General features: G+C 37.7%; 1 protein-coding gene across 1 annotated transcript in view; it reads left to right on the forward strand.

The window, feature by feature from the left end:
- Positions 1-2,152: 2,152 nt before the first annotated feature.
- NDST4 (N-deacetylase and N-sulfotransferase 4) overlaps positions 2,153-21,179 on the forward strand; it is a 244,223-nt gene continuing 225,196 nt past the window's right edge. The window contains exon 1 of the mRNA XM_056116854.1: positions 2,153-3,222. Within this exon, the coding sequence (XP_055972829.1) occupies positions 2,245-3,222 (978 nt within the window). The 5' untranslated portion in view covers positions 2,153-2,244. The remainder of the gene's footprint in view (positions 3,223-21,179) is intronic.

Here is a 21,179-nt window from a genome sequence, read left to right on the forward strand (position 1 = left end):
TAGTTTGTTTTGTTTTTGTTTAACAACAGCAAACAATACTTGTGTCATTAGCTGAGTATCCTGCATCCTTCTAATGCTGATATGGGGAAGTGCAGATGACACGAGGCAGGGGTTAATTTCCCCTCATAAGTGAAGGTACTAAATCCCCAAGTTGCTCAGAAATCCCATTCAGCTTGGCTACAACTCAGAGGTCCCTAGGTCCACACCTTCCCACATTCTGTGTTATTATTTGCCAAAAGGAGCACAGCACTGTAAATGTCCACTGACCATTTTATTACAAAGGATACAGGAATGAAGATGGGGAGAGAGAGAGATGTAGGGGAGGTGGGGGGATATTTCTCTTTGAATTGGTGGCAATTCTTGCCCCCTATGGGCTATGTTTTCACCAGCCTAGACTCTGTAGGAATGCCCTGATTTGTGAATTTAGGCTTCATCACTTAGGCAAGACCCTTCCTAGCTCAATTTTTAGCCCTTTGACCTTCCCCGACCATTTGGACATAGGACTGAAAGTCACAAGTTTCTAATGCTGTTTGATCTTTGATAAGATTACCACATCATCTTTTATTCCAGGCATAAGACATTGGGAAAAATCCTCGTTACACTATCTTATAGTGCCCTGATTTCCATCCACCTACTGACTAATTTTTCTTAGAAAAGGATAAATGGAAGAATACACTCTGGGTAGGCAGTTAGGTTAGTTTAGAGCACGGTGTTGGTAATTAAACACAAAAGATTCCAGCACATACCCATAGTGGTGAATGTGTAGTTATCATACTTCTAACTCTGAACTTACTCATATTAATAAATGTCACATTTCAATTTTATTTATTCTTTTGGTTGGGAGATTCTAGATCCATATGTTTTAAAATTTCATTTTCACTATTGCAAATTAGACTGAGCTGTTCCAATATGCAAAAGTGACAACTCATTCTTTGGAGATTGAAAAGAAAAAATACCAGTTTTTTTTATATCAATAGATAAAGGGTTTAACAAAGAATCTGCCATGCACTTATATTCATTTCAAACTGCTGAATTACTTTATGATTAAAATACCAAACACAGCCTGAAATAATGTGGATTAAATAGATCTCTGTTTGGGGATGGTGCAGTAACTTTTTGTGTCTGAAGCATAAATGGTATCCCTACTGTAAACCATTGGGCTGGAGCAATAGCACAGCAGGTAAGGTGTTTGTCTTGCACACGGCTGACCCAGGTTCAATTCCTCTGTCCTCTCAGAGAGCCCCCAGGCTACCAAGGGTATCCCACCAAGAGTATCTCGCCTGCATGGCAGAACCTGGCAAGCTCCCCATGGTGTATTCAATATGCCAAAAAGCAGTAACAAGTCTCACAATGTAAACGTTACTGGTGCACGCTTGAGCAAATGGATGAACAATGGGAGGACATTATTTGAGATAATGGGTACAGTTCAACTGTAAGTCATTATCTCAAATAATAATATAGTGAAAATGTTAAAGTAAATAGATATCCTCTCTTATGTGAAAAAAAAAAGAATGAGTCTAGGTAGGATGATTATGTGCTGCCTAAATCAATTTTTGAATGAAAGATGGGACCTTAGGAAAAGGCTAGAGAGGAATAAGGACATTTTGAAAATTCCAACTCTCTTTTAATATTTATTCTATTATACCTTTAACTATAATAATATATTTAAATGTCAACCAGTCAGACAGAAGCAACTTTTATGATAATTAACACTTTAAACTGAAGCTTTCCCTCTTACCTCTTTTAAAATAGTGATCTCACTAAATATTTATATATGTCTATTCTGGCAATATCAGACAGTTCTGTATTCTTGAGGAAAAGTTAAAAACTCCACCATATTCTGAGTCACTGCAGACATATTTTAAATATCCAGATATTGATATTTTGTTAGCATATTAAATCATTGTTGATGTGTTCCTTATATGTCAGCACATATGTATATACATACATGAATAATTATTTCGTTTTTTTCCTAGTCATCATTCATTTTTTTTCTCCTGTTTTTCAGATGATGCTTCAAGGATTCTACAACAATCCCTGACCTTGGACATATTCCAAATCTCTTTCATTTTATTATCCGGGTCCATCACCTTCCCTGCTTTAACTTGTTTGTGATCCCTTCAAATATATTTCATGGTTTGCCATGGTTACATGAACTTTTGGGAAGTGGTATTTGCACCATCTCATATTTTATTCATGAGGAACTAGACCAGAGCTGTAGAGGCTGCATTTATTTTTTTTAAAATGAATCTTATTGTGAAACTTCGGAGAAGCTTTCGAACATTGATTGTTCTCTTAGCTACCTTCTGCCTGGTGAGCATTGTCATTTCTGCCTATTTCCTCTACTCTGGCTTCAAACAGGAAATGGCTCTTATTGAAACCACTACAGAAGGAGAATGTGCTGACATCAAAGTTCTACCCTATCGATCAATGGAGCTGAAAACAGTTCGACCTATTGATACGTCTAAAACCAATCCCACTGTTCTCCTCTTTGTGGAGAGCCAATACTCTCAACTCGGTCAAGATATCATCGCTATTTTGGAGTCCAGCCGATTTCCATACCACATGGTCATTGCCCCCGGCAAGGGAGACATCCCTCCTCTTACAGATAATGGCAAAGGGAAATACATCTTAGTGATCTATGAAAACATTCTAAAGTACGTCAGCATGGACTCATGGAACAGAGAGCTACTAGAAAAATACTGTGTGGAATACAGTGTTAGTATAATTGGTTTTCATAAAGCCAATGAGAACAGCTTACCAAGTACACAATTAAAAGGGTTTCCATTGAACCTTTTCAATAATCTAGCTCTAAAGGACTGTTTTGTCAACCCTCAGTCACCTCTGCTGCATATTACCAAAGCCCCCAACGTGGAAAAAGGTCCACTTCTTGGGGAAGACTGGACTATTTTCCAATATAATCATTCAACCTACCAGCCAGTGCTTTTAACTGAATTACAGACAGAAAAATCAGTTTCATCCTTGTCCAACAAACCACTTTATGCCACAGTGATTCAGGACCTGGGGCTCCATGATGGTATTCAGCGAGTTCTTTTTGGCAACAACTTGAACTTTTGGCTGCACAAGCTCATCTTCATAGATGCCATCTCTTTCCTGTCAGGGAAGAGGCTGACATTGACCTTGGACAGGTACATTCTCGTAGACATCGATGATATCTTTGTTGGGAAGGAAGGAACACGAATGAATGTCAAAGATGTGAAGGTAAGAATATTTCTAAAATTGCATCATTTTTATTTTATTCAGTTTGTGGTATGAAGAAAATAATCAGTGTTGAATATTGTAGATTGCTGTCATTCAAAAAGCTTTGGACTCTGTAGATTTAAATGAAATATCAACGAAAAAATCTTGAATTAGGTCTTAATATTATACACATACATGTGTGTGCACATGCACACACACATAGACACACACACACACTTCAGATGCTTCAGAGATAGGAAAGACAAAATACATCCAAGGGCATATCGAAACAATCTTCATAATTTTCTGTCTTTCCCTTCCCAAGTAGAACCTCAATGAAACTGTTCTGTTTATTCTAGCACATTACAGTTTTCAGCAACAAGACTAATCCAGTCATAGAAATCTATTCTGAACTCATTTGCCTTATCAGCATTAGTTCAACAATCATGGCTGGAATGCAAGATTGTAAAGAAGCTCACTACCATTCGGTTGCCTCAAATAAGTCTAGTCTTATTTTTACAATTTTTTTCTTAGGGGATGTGCATTGGATTTGACCTCATAAGATTCCCATCACTGTGACTATTATTAGTTTGTTGTATTGTCTAGGATAACACATAAGTGTTACTGGTAACAATTTTGGGTAATGATAAAACTAAATGTATAACCATGTTACTATTCATATAAAAGCTAGGTAGGTGATTCTGAAAATATCCCTCCTTTTTTAAAAGAAATCTTGACTCAATATTCTCACTTATTTCTCTCTTGTTAAATTTATTCTATGCGCAAATAATTTTGAAAACAATAGTATACCACCTCTAAAGGGAGATAGATTGTTAAAACCATGACACTTCTTTGGGACTTCTGTTATTAAGCAGGATAAAACCTGGATATCACTTCAAAATAATTGCTTTTTCCCTATTCTAAAATCTTCTGAGCATAATAACAAGTATAATTAAAACAAGCAAAGTAAATTTACTTTTTAGGAAAAATTTTCACACTGCATGTAAACTGTTGAACTCTGCTTTCAGCTAACCACGGAAAGATGCACAATATAATGCAAATAATGCATTTTGGGCACTGTTTTGTGTGACTCCTCTTGTTTTCTTTGGCATAAAAATCTTATCTTTTTCTTATTATTTCTATATTCACAGTTCTTTTAATTTACATAACATCTTTCATCTTAATTTCAAAATCATAAATTTAAGAAGTAGTCACATGATTCAAAAAATTCCTGAAGTATTTTATTATCCTGAAACCCTAAAGAAGAAAGTATCCTAATTCTCATGTCATAAGCCACATAAAATCTAAAATATTTTTTATTTAAAAATTAATCCTGCTTGAGAATCGTCCATACTGTTTTCCAAAAGGGCTAAACCAGTCAGCATTCCCTCCAGCAATGAAGGAGGGTCCCTTTCTCGCCACATCAGCGCCAGCACCGGTTGCTTTTGTACTTTTGGATGTGGGCCAGTCTCTGTGGTGTGAATTAGTATCCCATCATTGTTTTGATCTGCATCTCCCTGATGATTAATGATGTAGAACATTTTCTCATGTGCCTTTTAGCCATTCATATTTCTTCTTTGAGAAAGTTTCTGTTCATTTCGTCATCCCATTTTTTGATGGGGTTGGATGTGTTCTTCTGGTGGAGTTCAACCAGTAATTTTATATATCCTTGATATCAACCCCTTGTCAGGTGTGTATTCAGCGAATATACTTTCCCATTCTGTAGAATGCCTTTGTATTTTGGTCACTGTTTCTTTCGAGGTGCAGAAGATTCTTAGTTTAAGATAGTCCCATTTGTCTATCTCTGTTTTCACTTGCTTGGCCAGTGGTGTGACATCTTTGAAGACACTATTAGCTTCATTGTCAAGGAGGGTTTTGCCCACTTTGTCTTCAATGTACCTTATGGATTCCGGTCTGATGTTGAGGTCTTTAACCATTTTGATCCTACTTTTGTACGTGGCGTTAGGAGAGATATATGAGCCCAGTTTTTTTCATGTAGCCATCCAGTTTTGCCAGCGCAGTTTGTTAAAGATGCTTTCCTTACTACACTTCACATTTCTTGCTCCTTTATCAAAGATTAGTTGATCATATGTTTGGGGGGAGATGTCAGTATATTCAACCCTGTTCCATCGGTCTGCTGCTCTGCCTTTGTTCCAGTACCATGCTGTTTTAGTTATTACTGCTTTGTAGTAGAGTTTGAAGTTAGGGAGGTTGATTCCTCCCATTTTCGTTTCCCCAAGAATTGCTTTAGCTATTCTTGGGGACTTATTGTTCCATATAAATTTCAGGAGTGTTTGCTACATTTCTTTGACCCAGCAATACCACTCCTGGGAATATACCCCGGAGAGGCAAAAGAGTATAGTTGAAGTGACATCTGCACTTGTTTGTTCATTGCGGCACTCTTTACAATAGCTAGAATATGGAAAAATCCTGAGTGCCCAAAAACAGATGACTGGTTAAAGAAACTTTGGCACATCTACACAATGGAGTACTACGTAGCTTTTAGAAAATATGAAGTCATGAAATTTACATAGAAGTGGTACTGCATGGAAAGTATCATGCTAAGCAAAATGAGCCAGAAAGAGAGGGATAGACATAGAAAGATTGCATTCATCTGGGGAACATAAAGTAACAAAATAGGAGACTAACTTCTAAGAATAGCCGAGATAAATACCAGGAGGTTTACTCCATGGGTTGGAGGCCAGCTACACGTGCGAGGGGTAAAAGCAGCTCAGATACAGAGGAGAGCACCAAATAAAGGGTGTTGGGAAGATCCGCCCAGGATGGGAGATGCATGCTGAAAGTAGATTATAGACCAAACACGATTGCCACTCAATGCCTCTTTTGCAAACCACAACACCCAAAAGGAGAAAGAGAACAAAAGGGAATGCCCTGTCACAGAGGCAGGGTGGGATAGGGGAGATGGGGGGTGGGAGGGATACTGGGACCCATGGTGGTGGAAAATGGGCACTGGTGGAGGGATGGTATTTGATCATTATGTAATTGAAACTCAAGCACAACAATTTGTATGTCTACAACTGTACCTCATGGTGTTTCACTATTAAAATTAAAAAATAAATAAATACTGTTTGAATTATGTGGTTCAATTTACACTTGATAGAAAAACAAATAGTTATTCACCGCAAGGCATTCAGTATTCAATAATCAGTGGTTTATCCAATGGCATAGTCACAAACAGAATGATAGGATATCAAAATTTATAAATACAAAATACCTAAATTTAACATAGACAGGAGCCATGTAATAAGTAGAGAAATCTAAAGCTCATTCTTTTGAAAGTAGATACTATAGTGTGAGTGTATGTGTAAATATGTAAATCTTAGATATAAAACACTAATTTAAATGTGAATTTCAAGAAAGCAGGATTTTCTGAGTAGAAAATTTCTAGTTGCAATCTTTGGTATTTATTTTTATTTTGGGGTGAATATGATTTGGGGGATAAGAACCAAAAATTATATGTAGAAAAGTTCTGAAGACTCCCATGACTTCCTTCATCCTCATGTTGCTTTCATGATAGACCATGTGATTATTGTTGCATATATTGGTAGATAGAGACAAATTGATTCTTCCCCATAGTCTTTTCCAGTTCTCAAGATCAAGAGTACTACCTACTGATGATATTTTTCTATATTATTCCAAAAGAGAGAGTTGAAGTATTCTGCTCATTAATAGAACAAAAATGAGAAAACTGAAGTGACTCAGTTGACTTTTTAAAATATAGACCTAATTGGACTCTCCCTTAACTACCTTATAGGAACTGGGCACCAAAATAGGGACTGTTTAGCAATAAATCCAAACGTGTCTCTGTCCACAATGCCATCCTCTCCTATTGCTAAAAACTTATTTGCATTTTTCCATTTTTTATCTGCTTTCCTACTTTGACCAAAAGATTCTGGATCCTACTGACAAAGAATAAACTTTTTTTAAAAAGACACTTATGTGATGTAGTAAAAAAGAATATAACTTTTTTAACTGAACTTTAAAGCCCATGTTCTTTCTACTCTGTGGTGGTTCTGCAGACCTACTCTATCATATATCTCGCTTCTTTTAGAACCATGCAAAATTCATCTGATTCCATCATGCTCTTTCCAACCAACTCCACTCACATAGATTAATATGTCCATTTCCAAGAAAGAAAAAAGTTAATATCAGACATATTTATTGACTTATATAATTGTTGATTTTCCCTTATTCAATGTGTAAGAAATGTTTACCTTTGATTTATAAATTTTCAGAATCAAATAGACTTAATTATGCTTTGAAAGATTTTTCAGTGTTCACTATCAAGAAATCAGACATAGCCTAATGTTTCAAATGATATTTTTGTGGTCCTCATAAAGTGCTTCCTGTACTATCTATGTCTCTAGTCAGCTTATATACCTGCACTTGCTTTTTCCTGGTTATAAAAGCAACTTGTTTTCATATGGCATTTAGTTACTTGTATGTAATTATCATTCCAAAAGTGGTAGGAGTTAACCAATAGTGCATTTTAGGGAAGGTAAAAGTTATTTTGATTATAAAAATTATAATGAAAAAAAGTCTTACCAGGCAGATATATAAAAACAGTGTCTTCTGGTGGGTATGGTGCTGCCAGCAGGTCAATCTGTACCTGTGAGGCGAGTGCATCACCAACAGATGATGTGATGGTACCGTCAGACTTTCAGATACCCCAAAATTGCGGCTGTGCCTTTGGCCAGACCCCAAAAACTTGGAGCAAAGTTTACCAAGAAAGTAAATGGCCAAAAGTTAGGTATGTGGGAGACACACCCATAAACCACCTCCGGCTCAGCTATATAATTGGAGGCATGGCCTTTCTGGTTCCTGATCGAACTGCTTAACGGCCATGATCCCAGAGACTCAGAAATGAATCTCGAAACCCAAAGGCTTTTGGCAGAAATGCATCCTGTTCCTGCAGTAGGTTACTGGCACTGGGTCACTCCAGGTGGAAATAGGTTTCATGCCTTGGAGTGTTGCCCCTGGCAGCCCGGTAACTGCCATCCTCCAGAGGCCACTGGACATTAAGGTTTGGGCCTGCAGTGAAAAGACACGTGGGGCCTCACCAGATGGGTGTGGAACCAGCTCTTTTCTCCCCATCCCAACGAGACCCCGAGTTGCAGCCTACAAATGGCCTCTCTGGATCCTGATCAAGCTGATTAACGGCCATGATCCCAAAAACTCAGAAACAAATCTCGAAACCCAGCGGCTTTTGGCAGAAATGCATCCGGACCGCATACAAGATGGCCACCGCCTCAGAGCTTATTGGAAAGCCAGATATGAGCCAGCAGTGACGGGGCAACTGCAGTCTCTTGAGAAGGGGGGGAGGTACAGACTCGTCCTTCACGTCCTACTGAGGTCACAAGTTGCCCCCCACTAGAGGCTCTCCAGCACGGCCATGGCTCCAGAGGCAAAAGGACTTAATCTAGAGCCCAGCATCTTGTGGCAGAAAATCGAATTGACCATGCATTAAACTACGGTGCCATGCCTCCCCAGGAGGGAAAGGGTGTTGCTCCCTTCCGCTCCCCCCCACCCCTGGCAGCAAGGTGGCCGCTGCCTCAGAGCTTATAGGAAAGCCAGGTATAGGCTGGCGGTGACAGGACAACTGCAGCCTCATGGGAAGGGGGGCGGTGCTGGCTCGTCTTTCACGCCCTTCAGAGGTTACGAGTTGCCCCCCACAAGTGGCTCTCTGGTACGGCCATAACTCCAGACGTACAGAAACCAATCTCGTAATTATCTGGCTCTTTGCAGAAATCCAAAATCGTGAGTTCTGCTATTGTGGCCACTTGAAATTACATGATTCTCATAACCATTTCATTTCATTTCATCATCCTGTTATTCGTCGATTGCCTCGAGCAGGCCCCAGTAATGTCTCTTTCATCCTTGCCCTGAGATTATATTCAAGGCTATTTAGGAGAATGAGACCCATCATTGTTACTGGTATTTGGCATATTTGGTACGCCACGGGGAGTTTGCCAGACTCTGCCCTGTGGGCAGGCTACATTCAATAGCCTGCAAGTTTGTCCAAAGTAGGAATAAGACAATAAGATGTCATAAAAAAAAGTTTTGTTAAGATGTCGCGCGGCCGCGAATGCGGCCGCGCGGTTCCGGGTTCTGGATTTTAAAGTCTCTGAGTCTTGGCCGCTGATGGGATTACACGGCGCCAGGGGGCCAGGTGGTGGGTGTTACCCCCGCCTACTGGAATTTGGAGGATCTGGGTGGAAGATGCTCGACTCCAATTCGAGTAGGCTTGGAGGTCTCGGCCCCGGAACCCAGCTATAGAAAACAAAGTATTTCACAATGTCCTTTCAGCAATTCTGATTTGGGGGGGAGGGAAATTCTAAACAATAATGGCGCATCTTTTGTCGAAATTATGAATGTAATCAGTGTAGAGAAGAGTTAAGTAGAAATCATCTGCCTCACAGGCATTTGGAGGGGTTGGACGGGGGGGTATACTGGGGTTCTTGGTGGTGAAAAATGAGTACTGGTGAAGGGAAAGGTGTTTGATCATTGTATGAACGAGACTTAAACCTGAAAGCTTAGTAACTTTTCCCACAGTGATTCAATAAATAAATATAAGAAGAAAGAAAATAAATAAAATTATGAAAAAAAAAGTAAGGTGGAGTTCATGTCCAATTCAATCAGCTAATCAGTGACTGAATAAATAGCAGTACTCCTACATAAAAAAAATAAAACAGTGTCTTCTTGAAATACTTATTTTAGTCAAAGAAATTTGGTAAAGTTAACATGATTTTTTTTTCATTGTTTCCCAAGACAGATTTTCTTTCCCAATAAGTCTTTACAAAGTTAGATGTGGACATGGTAAATATAATTTTTCCAAAAGAAAAATTTTTATTGATGCTACCAATAATTTTTGTGATTCTGACAATGCTGTGACATTATTTTCCCTCTGGGTAGAAAATATATTCATCTTTCTATGACTTTACATTTACTGAGAAAGTTATAGGACATTCATTACTTGTGAGTATTCTCTAAATTATATATACATATATATAATTATATATATACATATATATACATATAATTTAGAGAATACTCACTGGAGCGATAGCACAGCGGGTAGGGCTTTCGCCTTACAAGCGGCCAACATGGCCAACCCGAGTTCGATTCCTCCGCCCCTCTCAGAGAGCCCGGCAAGCTACCGAGAGTATTCAGTATGCCAGACACAGTAACAACAAAGTCTCCAATGGAGACGTTACTGGGCCCGCTCGAGCAAATCGACGATCAACGGGAGGGCCTTTACCTTTACCTTTACCTTTAATAACTATATTTAAGTACATCTATTATGTACTTAACTATTCACACTTCTTGTTTTAATATCATATGACTGTACAATGCGGTTAAACTTTTCAATGTGTATTTTGCTGAATGTTAATATTCACTGCTTCTAACAGGCTAGTCTACTATCTATTCTTTAACAATGCTGTATTAAAGTCTACATTGATTTCTTTACTCCACTACTATACTTGGATGAAAATATTTTCCCAGAATATGTCTATATTTCAAAATAAGATTTTCACTTCTCCTGAGATTGGAATTACCTAATGACCCCAGCAAATAGTGGTTTCTCTTTTAACTGAGTCCATGAATAACCAATGACCTAATATTTTAATTCACATCTTCATGTACATGAGTTAACTCCAGAACTAGGAGATGAGGCAGATTTTCCCACGTATCTAATTATATGCCAACCTAAGATGTTATTTAAAAACATTTGACAATTTTATACTCTGTTTTAGTGTTTCTTGGGAAGAAAATTAGTTACAGAATTATTTTGTTATCATAGGAGAGAATAACATAAGGGTAGTTTTAAGCTTTGTTTCAAAATAGGTGTTGCACTCATTTTGTTATACATAACAAACTAGAAAATGAGACAAACTAAAAAAATTAATCTATGTCGTAGGTCTGGACCCCAAAATAAGTGGAAAATGGGTTAATTGATTTTATCCCTTTCCCTCCATAGTAGTTTTTAAAAATATCTATATTGGTATCAAGACAAGTAAGGAAAAGCAATTTAGACATATCACTAAATTGGATGTTTTTAATGCTTATTTTGACTACTGCCTGAACTAAAACCCGTTGATTTAAATATTTAAAATACAAAAAGCTAATAATGTTATATACTGGATGATTTTTTAAAAAGTGTTAGTTACTAAAGATTAAGAAACATTTAGAGGCTGGTGTGATAGTATAGCTGATAGAGCATTTGCCTTGCATGCAGCCAACCTGGGTTCACTTCCCATATGGTGCCCCTAGCCCCCAGGACTAATCTCTGAGCACTGTCTAGTGTGGCCCAAAATTAAGGAATGAATAAATGATTCGAGAAAAAAATGGAAGTAAGGGAGCAAGAAAGGAGTTAATGGGGCATTTAAGAATACAAAAAAAAGTGTATTTTGGTCACTTCTGAAAGCTATTTTTTGAAAACCTTTTAAACAAGGAAATAACATAGTGAATATACTTTAGAAAGTTTCTGCTATTGTTATTTTATAAATATCATTTATTGCATAAATGATTTGAAAAGAGGATAATGAAGATAAGGTTAAAAATAACCATATATTTTTTAAAAGAAACGATTTAGGAAAATTGGAAATTATTTTTGCTATGTATATCAACAAGAGATGCTATGGCAGTAACAAATGTATTTTGTTGTCTATTGTTTTGTGACTAAAATAGAAAATAGATCTCTCTTATTTGACAAATCAACAACAAAACAAATACATCAACTCCTTGATATCTCAGGCCAAATGAAGTCACTATCAAAATGGGAACCAAGCCAGGAAAGTTGGTAAGAGGTTGTTGGAATCTGGAGGTGACATTTCGAGACCAGGATAGTTCCTGCAATGCAGAACAGACCCGGAAGTGGGAGGATATCAGCAAGCCCGTGCAGCTGTCAATCCAGCTTCATTTGAATGTTCTTTTGTGAGTCAGTGTTCAGTCAGCAATTAGAACCTCAGGGTTAGGCAGTGGTGTATGCCGGTGGGCCCACAATCATAGAAGGCACTTCACAGGCAACTAAAGGTACCAGACCCTGGACTGTAGGTCTGTGGGTAGATGTTTTCTTCTTGAGAAAAAAAAAATAGCACAGAAGTCAGTTCTGCAACTCACAGAGGAAGGATAGGATTGACAATATTTGTCCACGGCATTTGGCATGCAGGACATGTATAGCTCTTGGGATGCAGGAGGTCTGCAGCAAAGTAACTAAGTACAGGAGAGGAGGTACCATCTGCAAACACTGATCTTCAACTTGATATGGTGGTGTTTAGAAACTCACGGAATTTTTAGGTGTCTTGATGCAAGCATTAGAGGTGTGATTTAATAATGTTGAATTGTCTAAGAAGTAAGGAAGGCCCCTCAAATGTGTATTAAAAGAATAATTAATTTTCTATGAAACCGAGTTATAGTGATTTACCAGTCATTATGACATTTATGTGGTCATTGTTAGGTTTGGCTGAATAAAGAAGCTGCATATATATATAGTATTTTGCAAAGTCAGTCATGACCTCAGACAACTTCAAACACACTTGGAAGCAGATAGCCAGAAGATAGAGCTAATCAGAGCAGTTCTTCTATGGAGAATTTCACTGTAAAGACCTCACACTTCCTCTTCTGAACCAGACATTTAACTCAGTCAAGTGTTAAGGTTTGTTTGTTTGTTTGTTTGTTTGACCCCACACCTTATAGCCCTGGCAGTGCTCAGGGGAACATGCACAGATCAAACCTAGTCTTTATGCAATCAAGCCCATGCTCAAGCTATTGAGCTCTCTCTCTGTCCTATTAAATGTTAGTAATTTTTTAAAAAATCAGCAGATAGGGGCTTGAGGGATAGCACATTGGGTCAGGCACTTGCCTTTGCACACACCTGACCAGGTTCAGTCTCCAGCCCTACACACATCCCTCTAAACTCCGCCACCATGTATGTCCCAAAATTAAAAAAAAAAAAAACCAATAGATGGTGCATCAGTATGTAAGCAGGAACAAAAGATATACCACTCGTGCCCCTTCCAGATTGCTCATTTAAACAAAAAAATTGATTTTATATATTAACTTCATATTATTAAGTATCAAAATCATTTTCTTCTCATTCAAAGGTTTTCTTTATGACAAAGTTAGCATACATATGTAAAACACTCAGTTTTGATTTATGTTCTTTCTTTTTAGCCATGGGCTGGAGCGATAGCACAGCGGGTAGGGCGTTCACCTTACAAGCGGCCAACATGGCCGACCCGAGTTCGATTCCTCCGCCCCTCTCGGAGAGCCCGGCAAGCTACCGAGAGTATTCGATATGCCAGACACAGTAACAACAAAGTCTCCAATGGAGACGTTACTGGGCCCGCTCGAGCAAATCGACGATCAACGGGAGGGCCTTTACCTTTACCTTTACCTTTTTAGCCATAGAGGACATATCCACAATTAGCTGCTTTACAAGACAGAAGGCAGTGATGCCAAGAAAAAATTACTGTGAGCAATGGGAACAAAGGAAGAGCAGCAATTATGTTCCTAGTAAGTAGGAGAATTTCAGAGGTGGAGCCATTTGAATCTCTGATGGTTTGACAGATCATTAGCAAATCACATGAGAAAATGCATTCTTGACCTCTAGATCTGCTCAATAAGATATGGTGGAAAATATTGCATTTTTAGGAATTGCAGTTCATTTTTATTGACTGAATAAGAAAGTAAATATCATGTAGTCACACTCATTGCTGAAGATGCAGAATGTTACATAAAGATTGGTCTTTATTTTGTTGACAGTACACCATTTGATTTTGTTTTGAGATATTGAGTCAGAAGTAACATGATCAGAGTTGGGAAGATATATTGCTTGAACCAGAGAGCTATTGTTTAGATGTTAAAGAACCAATAGCAGTGTTCTAGGTAAAATAATTGTTCTACTTTTTAATAGTATTTATTCAACATATTAACATGCTCTAAGCACTGTGCTCAGTAATTGCCAATGTCATTCAATATAACACCAAAAGATAATATCTTGTACATTTTCTAAGTGAACATAATGAGGATTATCAATATCTGGAGACTTGTCTAATGAATAAGTGGCAGAGCTAAAATCAAACCCAGACTGTCTGCCATGAATAAGTTTTTCTCAAGAAACAATGGTTTGGGGTTAGCTTCAATTTCAGTGTCAATACTTGGCAACTAATGTTGAACATGTATATTACCCCCTCAAACTGTCAGATCAGATATTTCTAATTCTCAGTGAAAGCCACTCAGTGCTGAATGTTATAGTGAGCCTTAAAGCAGATGGGAAGAGGAAAATTCTAGTTCTGTAGGGCTGACTCTGCTTAGCTTAGAAACAATTAGGAGGGACTGTTGATTTTGGAGAGCCTGCACAGAAGCAGACTTGGCAGGACTTGGGCTCATGTGCAGTGGGGAACAGAGAAGAAAGTGGAGATAGGGTGAAGTAACATTTGGGGGCAGAGAAAATGACATATATAGAGAAAAATTCTGTCGAACTGTTTTTTTTTTCGGGTTATTGACTTCAGTTGTTCAACATCTAAATATTTAATAGGAATCAACCAAAAGTACGTATTTTTAAAACTAATTGCTGATTTTCTGATGCTGTCACAGGTGGCAGTGTTGACTTTGAAATCTCTCAGCTTAATACTTGTGATCTGAATCTTGAACATTAATGAGATATGAATCCAGAAAGAAAGCAACTGGTCGCGTGCTACAGTGGGGGATCCTTTACTAAACATAAGTTGAAAGGTCATTTCATACAGAGAGAAAGAATTTCATATGTCAAGATAAGAGTATCAAAGATCGTAAGAAAGAAAGCAGAAAAACTTCAGTAAGAACACACTGGAAGTCATCAAAACTGAAAAATTTCAAAAATGCTTTCCTGCCAACAGTGCTGTTTGACAGGAGGAAAGACACAATGATTCTTAAAATTGGAGTATTTCATTTTTTTCCTTAATCAAAATTTGCAATATAATCCTTCTTATTTCTGTGATGGGACTTGAGAGATAGTACAGCAGGTAAGAAGTTTTGCCTGGCACTCAACCCTACCAGGCTCAATCCCTGGCACCCCACATGGTTCCTCAGAAGTGATGCCCTGCACACAGCACCAGGAGTAGGTTGGGGCAGTCCAGATGTGGTTCCAGCATGAACGCGACATACAAATGATTCTGGGTCATAAATATTACTGAACTCCTGAGATGTGGAGTGTTTATCAAGGTAACAAGAATGTTGACTTTTCTATTTTAGTACTCAGTAATTGTACTCTACTAAAAGAATTTCCTTTTTCTGCCATTGTTGGTGATAGTGTTCATTATGAGCATATCTATTTTTGTAAGTGTAATCTATATTTAAGTGTATTTTATTCAATCTTTATTACTTTAAAAAGCAAATTTGAGGGCTGGAGAGTACAGCGTGCAAGGCACTTGCCTTGCATTTGGCCTATCCAGGTTTAATCCCAAGCATTCTATTTGTCCCTCACCTCCAGCCCAGCAGAAGTAATTCCTGAACACAGAGGCAGGAGTAATTCCTAAGCACCAGCAGATGTGGCTCCCAAACCACTAAACAAATAGATAAATGAAATAAGTTTTAAACAAAATTCTTAACAAGTGAGAATTTGTCTGCTCAGAATAATTTTCAAAGATTTTTTATAAAGAAATAACATCTTAATTTAAAATTAGATAGTTCCCTAATTCATTTGCACTCAACATAGGCTTTAGAATAATGAATCTAACACTAATGTGAGACTCACTTTGGTTAGTTTACAGTAGAATATAATTACTGAGCAGAGAGCAGTCTTTTGATCCACTAGGGGAAAAAACACAATTAAAGTCCATGAGTTTAATTTTGCCACTCAAATTGTAGCAGTTGTCTCCATGGAAAAGAGAAAATGTTAGAAAATACTTTGGTGAAAGTAACCAAGCAGGCCAAGTCTCATCAAGGTAGAAAAACAATCCCATGACGGCACCCCCATGCTAACCCCCTCCAAAATCTCTGGGACAATGCATATTCCCAGGACACTCTAAGGAGTATTTTCTGATGTCTTCACATATTGTCTGACTCTTTGAGATTAAATATATCACAATGAATTAATTAGACAATTCATTAGCTAAAAATATAAAGAATCTCTTCAGCTAATACCTCTGTGTTCTGTTAATACTTATAAAAAATATACCACAAAATGGTTTTACATGATCAGAACAACTAAAGGATAAAACAAAGAACAAAACAAAATTTTCCTTATTTTACATTGCCTGTAGAAATGTACATTGTGTTCTGCAGCCAAAGAAATTATCATGAAGAAAAGAAAGTACCTCAGTTATTTAATCTGGAGACAGCAAGAATATATTATAATTATTCATATAATAGATGAAACTACTAAAGCAGTGATCGACTGCATTTTATTTTCATTCAATTCATCATTTATATGTCTATTCTGAGCCTAGCCCTTTTGCTCTTTGCTGAATTTAATCATTTCAACCCACCACTTTTTCCTTTTTTTATCAAATTAAATGTTCTCCCAATGTGCTCCTTTATTACTATAATTTTAAAACATTTTATACATTGCAAAGAACATGTATAATGCCTGTCTGTCTTAAATGATAATAGTGGCACCCTTGCACATACCACTAGTTTACGGCATATGTAAACCCATTCCCACCTCCTACCCTAGGGTGGTAACTAGTATTTTGAGTGCTACTAGACATAGACTCTGCAATTTTCCACTTCTTTTATTTCTTAGATTCATCCGCATTGGTGCTTTCAACTCTATTCCATAAAACCTCAGTTTTTGTGTGTTTATTCACTCCGTTGTTGGTACTGTCAGATTTGTAACATTGGCAGTGTCAATTGTATCTTGAATCTTATTTGTGAATCCTGACCTTTAGATATTGAAAAGCTTTTCTTGTATTTAATGACCATGATGATTGTCAAAGTTTTCCTTAAATTTTACTGAAAGTTGCAAAGCAGACCATTTCAACTGTAGATACCTCAGAAAATGGGATTCTTCAATAATCCTAACATAGTTACACATGAGAAAATTAACACATAAAAATTTTATAACAATGTTAATCTTTACTCAATTGGCAGAAAAATCTCATACATCTTATTATTTCTTTTTTCAGAAAATATTACCAGAAGATATTACCAGCAATATAATTTATATATTTTATATAAATTATATATTATATAATATAATATATAATATATTATATACTATATAATAAAAAAAGGTAAAGGCCCTCCCGTTGATCGTTGATTTGCTCGAGCGGGCCCAGTAACGTCTCCATTGGAGACTTTGTTGTTACTGTGTCTGGCATATCGAATACTCTCGGTAGCTTGCCGGGCTCTCCGAGAGGGGCGGAGGAATCGAACTCGGGTCGGCCATGTTGGCCGCTTGTAAGGCGAACGCCCTACCCGCTGTGCTATTATATTATATATAACTAAATATAAAATATATATAAAATAATATAATTTATATAAGTCAGTATTATATCACTAGTCTCTATTTTTCATCTGGAATTGGTTTCTCAGTTCTCACTTTTATCATAATGACATTTGATTATAACTTACTTTTCCCCCTTCTTATTGTTTGATTTATATTTGGAGGTAAATTGCTTGGAAAGAATACAAATATACTTTTATCAATGCAAGGAATACATCCCTACCACCAAAATGCCAATATACCTTCACATATGACTGTTCTAACTCTTCTTTGGGGTGAATGCCTCCCAAGCTGTTATCAAAAAGTCAGGGCCTCCTCCCGGGGGTCTTAATCAAGAGGCTGATGGTTCAATATTAGGACTCACCTGTGCTGTGCTGCTGAGACCCTGTGATGCTAAGGGATACCCTGGGGGTGATCAGGTGCCTCCAAGGGTAGCGAGTGGTGCTCAGAGGACCATGAGGTGCTGGGGATCAAACTGGGTCAGTTGCATACAAGGCTCTGTCATTACTTCCTATCTTACCTCCTGGATTAATCATGAATGCATTTTTAAATTGTTTCTAATGTATGCCATGCTTTAGTAATCATTAACTCATATCTAATTCTCCATGATTATGTGTTTTGAAATTTATTGGAAGTTGCAGTATGGGAAAATGCAGTGCTTTTGTTTTCAGATTCCTGGGTATTTACAAAGGTCTTCTCCAGCAATTCAAATCCTCTGTATCTTTGCAAACATTTTTGTACTTTTTGTTTTGTTTGTCTTAGGGTTTTTGTGGGGGGACCTGGGGGCTTGTTTGGGGACCACACTTGGTAGTACTCAGGGATATCTCCTAGATATCTACTTGGGCCTGGGCCCACTGGAATCCATCTACTTGGGTCACTCTGGGTAGCGCAGGATCATATGTGGTGCAGGGATTGAATATGGGTTGGACACATACAAGCAGGTGGCCAGACCACTGTGGTTTCTGGATCTTTATTAAATTTTTGTCTTCTAGTCCATGCTTTCGTGTGTTTGGCCTATGAGAGGTATGCTTAAATATCTTCCATGGTCAATTTCTCAGAATTTTTAACACTGCACTATATTATAAAACTCTGGCTTTTTTTTTGAGCCTTAGATTTTTATATTTATCATATAGTCTTGATGAATTAAAATATTATTTAAATTCATTAATTTACATCTGTATCTCTGTAGCACTGTCTTCCCTTTGCTCATCGATTTGCTTGAGCAGGCACCAGTAACGTCTCTATTGTGAGACTTGTTGTTACTATTTTTTGGCATATTGAATATGCCACAAGGAGTTTGCCAGGCTCTGCCATGCAGGCGGGATACTCTCAGTAGCTTGCTGGACTCTGAGAGGGACAAAGGAATCGAACCCAGGTCAACTGCATACAGGGCAAACACCCTAGCCGCTGTGCTATCGCTCCAGCCCAATTTGCATAAAATAATTTTTTCAGAATATTTTCTTTGTTTAATGTTATTATAATTCTATGGTACCATGTTTATTTTCCCAATCTCTCTGTGTTCTAAGGACTTACTCGTATCTTTGGTAACAGACTATCAATTCATGTCGATGGCATTTTAAGATAGGGAATGAACATCTCCAGTTTTACTAGTGAATCTGATCAAATACCCAGGAGATAGTACAGATTCAATATTCAAAAACAATAATAGCTTTGACTTTTCCCAAATCAATGAAAGCAATTCTCCAATTCAGAATAAAGAGGATACAAGAGAATAATGTGAAAAATAAATCTCTGCCTAGATATATCGTAATGACAGAATAACACAAGATTATCATTCTTCTTGGGGAAAAAAAAGTTAGGCAAATAGTTTCTCCAATGCAGAAATGAGAACAATATCTAAAATTATCTTTGTTTGAATTGTATCTTCTTGGTATGGAAGCTCATGGTGTCATGTTCTATTCTAATTTTTGGAAATGCTTTAAACAAATCTGACCTGACTACATATTGCATATTTCTGGATATAACCATTTGCTTTACTGATTTGGGTGGGCAAAATGAAAATACCAGTATTGTTGGTAGGGAATAATAATCCTTGAAATGTTTTTTAAATTATATTTGGGGGACTATGGGGTTTGGGAAAACCTGTCAATGCTCAGACACTATTCCTCGTTCTGTGTTAGGAGAGTTCCCTGATGATGCTCAGGGTTCCATATGTGGTGCTGGAGATCAACATTGTCTGCATAAATGGGAAAACAGTTTTTCCAAAGAGAAAATTAAATTCTGACTTTGCTACTTATTAATGATAATCTTGTGCAAGTTCCTTAGTTTGACATGATTTCCTTTATTTACTTGTAGAATGAGGTGTGATAGAATACATTCAACAGGCTGCTGTAAATATTGAATGAGTTAACTCATAAATAAGGCCAAGAAAAATGTATGACAATTCATGAAAGTTAGCTAATTTATTTGATAATTAAGAGTTTAAGAACAAAATTCCTTTGATTTTTTTCAGTAATTGAATTATGTAAGATACTATTTTAGCATCTGAGACATTACTGTGTGTTTTATTATTTTTATTTATTTATTTATTTTGCTTTTTGGGTCACACCCGACAATGCACAGGGGTTACTCCCGGCTCTGCACTCAGGAATTACTCCTAGCAATGCTCAGGGGACCATATGGGATGCTAGAAATCAAACCCGGGTTGGCCCCACATGCAAGGCAAACACCCTACCTGCTGTGCTATTGCTCCAGCCCCTAGCGTGTGTTTTATTGAGGGTATCTTGTTTTGTTATGTCACTGGCACTGTCATCAATTTGCTCGAGCAAGCCCAGTAACATCTGCATTTTGAGACTTGTTGTTACTGTGTTTGGCATATCGAATATGTCACAAGTAGCTTACCAGGCTTTGCTGTGCGGGCGAGATACTCTTGGTAGCTTGTTGGGCTCTCCAAGAGGGGTGGAGGAATCGAACTCAGGTCGACCATGTTGGCTGCATGCAAGGCAAACACCCTACCATGCTATCTCTCCTGCAGTAATTAAAATTTAATTCATTTAAATTAAGGTTGTAGTTTCAAACTTACCCGTGTAATTTTCTAATAAAAAACCCAAAATATGAAAATCTGAAAGTACGGGCCACTGAGAGAACAGTGGGTGCTCGCCTTTCACACAGCTGACCTAGGTTCAATCCCTGGTACCTCATGTGGTCCCTTGAACCTGACAGAAATGATCCCTGAGCCTAGAGCCAGGAGCAAGCTGTCAGCACTTCTGGGTGTGCCCAAGAAAACAAGCAAACAATAAAAATGAAAGTATTAGGGGCTGGAGTGATAGCATGGCAGGTAGGGCATTTGCCTTGCACGTGGCTGACTGAGGGTTCAATTCCCAGCATCCCATATGGTCCCCTGAGCACCGCCAGGGATAATTCCTGAGTGCAGAGCCAGAAGTGACCCCTGTGCATAGCCGGTGTGACCCAAAAAGCAAAAACATAAATAAACAAATAATAGTACTAGATATTGGATATATCACTCCCTTAATATTGAAATACAAACTTCGCTACAAATAATAACTTT

This window comes from Sorex fumeus, unplaced genomic scaffold, assembly GCF_029834395.1.
Source record: "Sorex fumeus unplaced genomic scaffold, SorFum_2.1 ptg000033l, whole genome shotgun sequence".
Lineage (NCBI taxonomy): Eukaryota > Metazoa > Chordata > Mammalia > Eulipotyphla > Soricidae > Sorex > Sorex fumeus.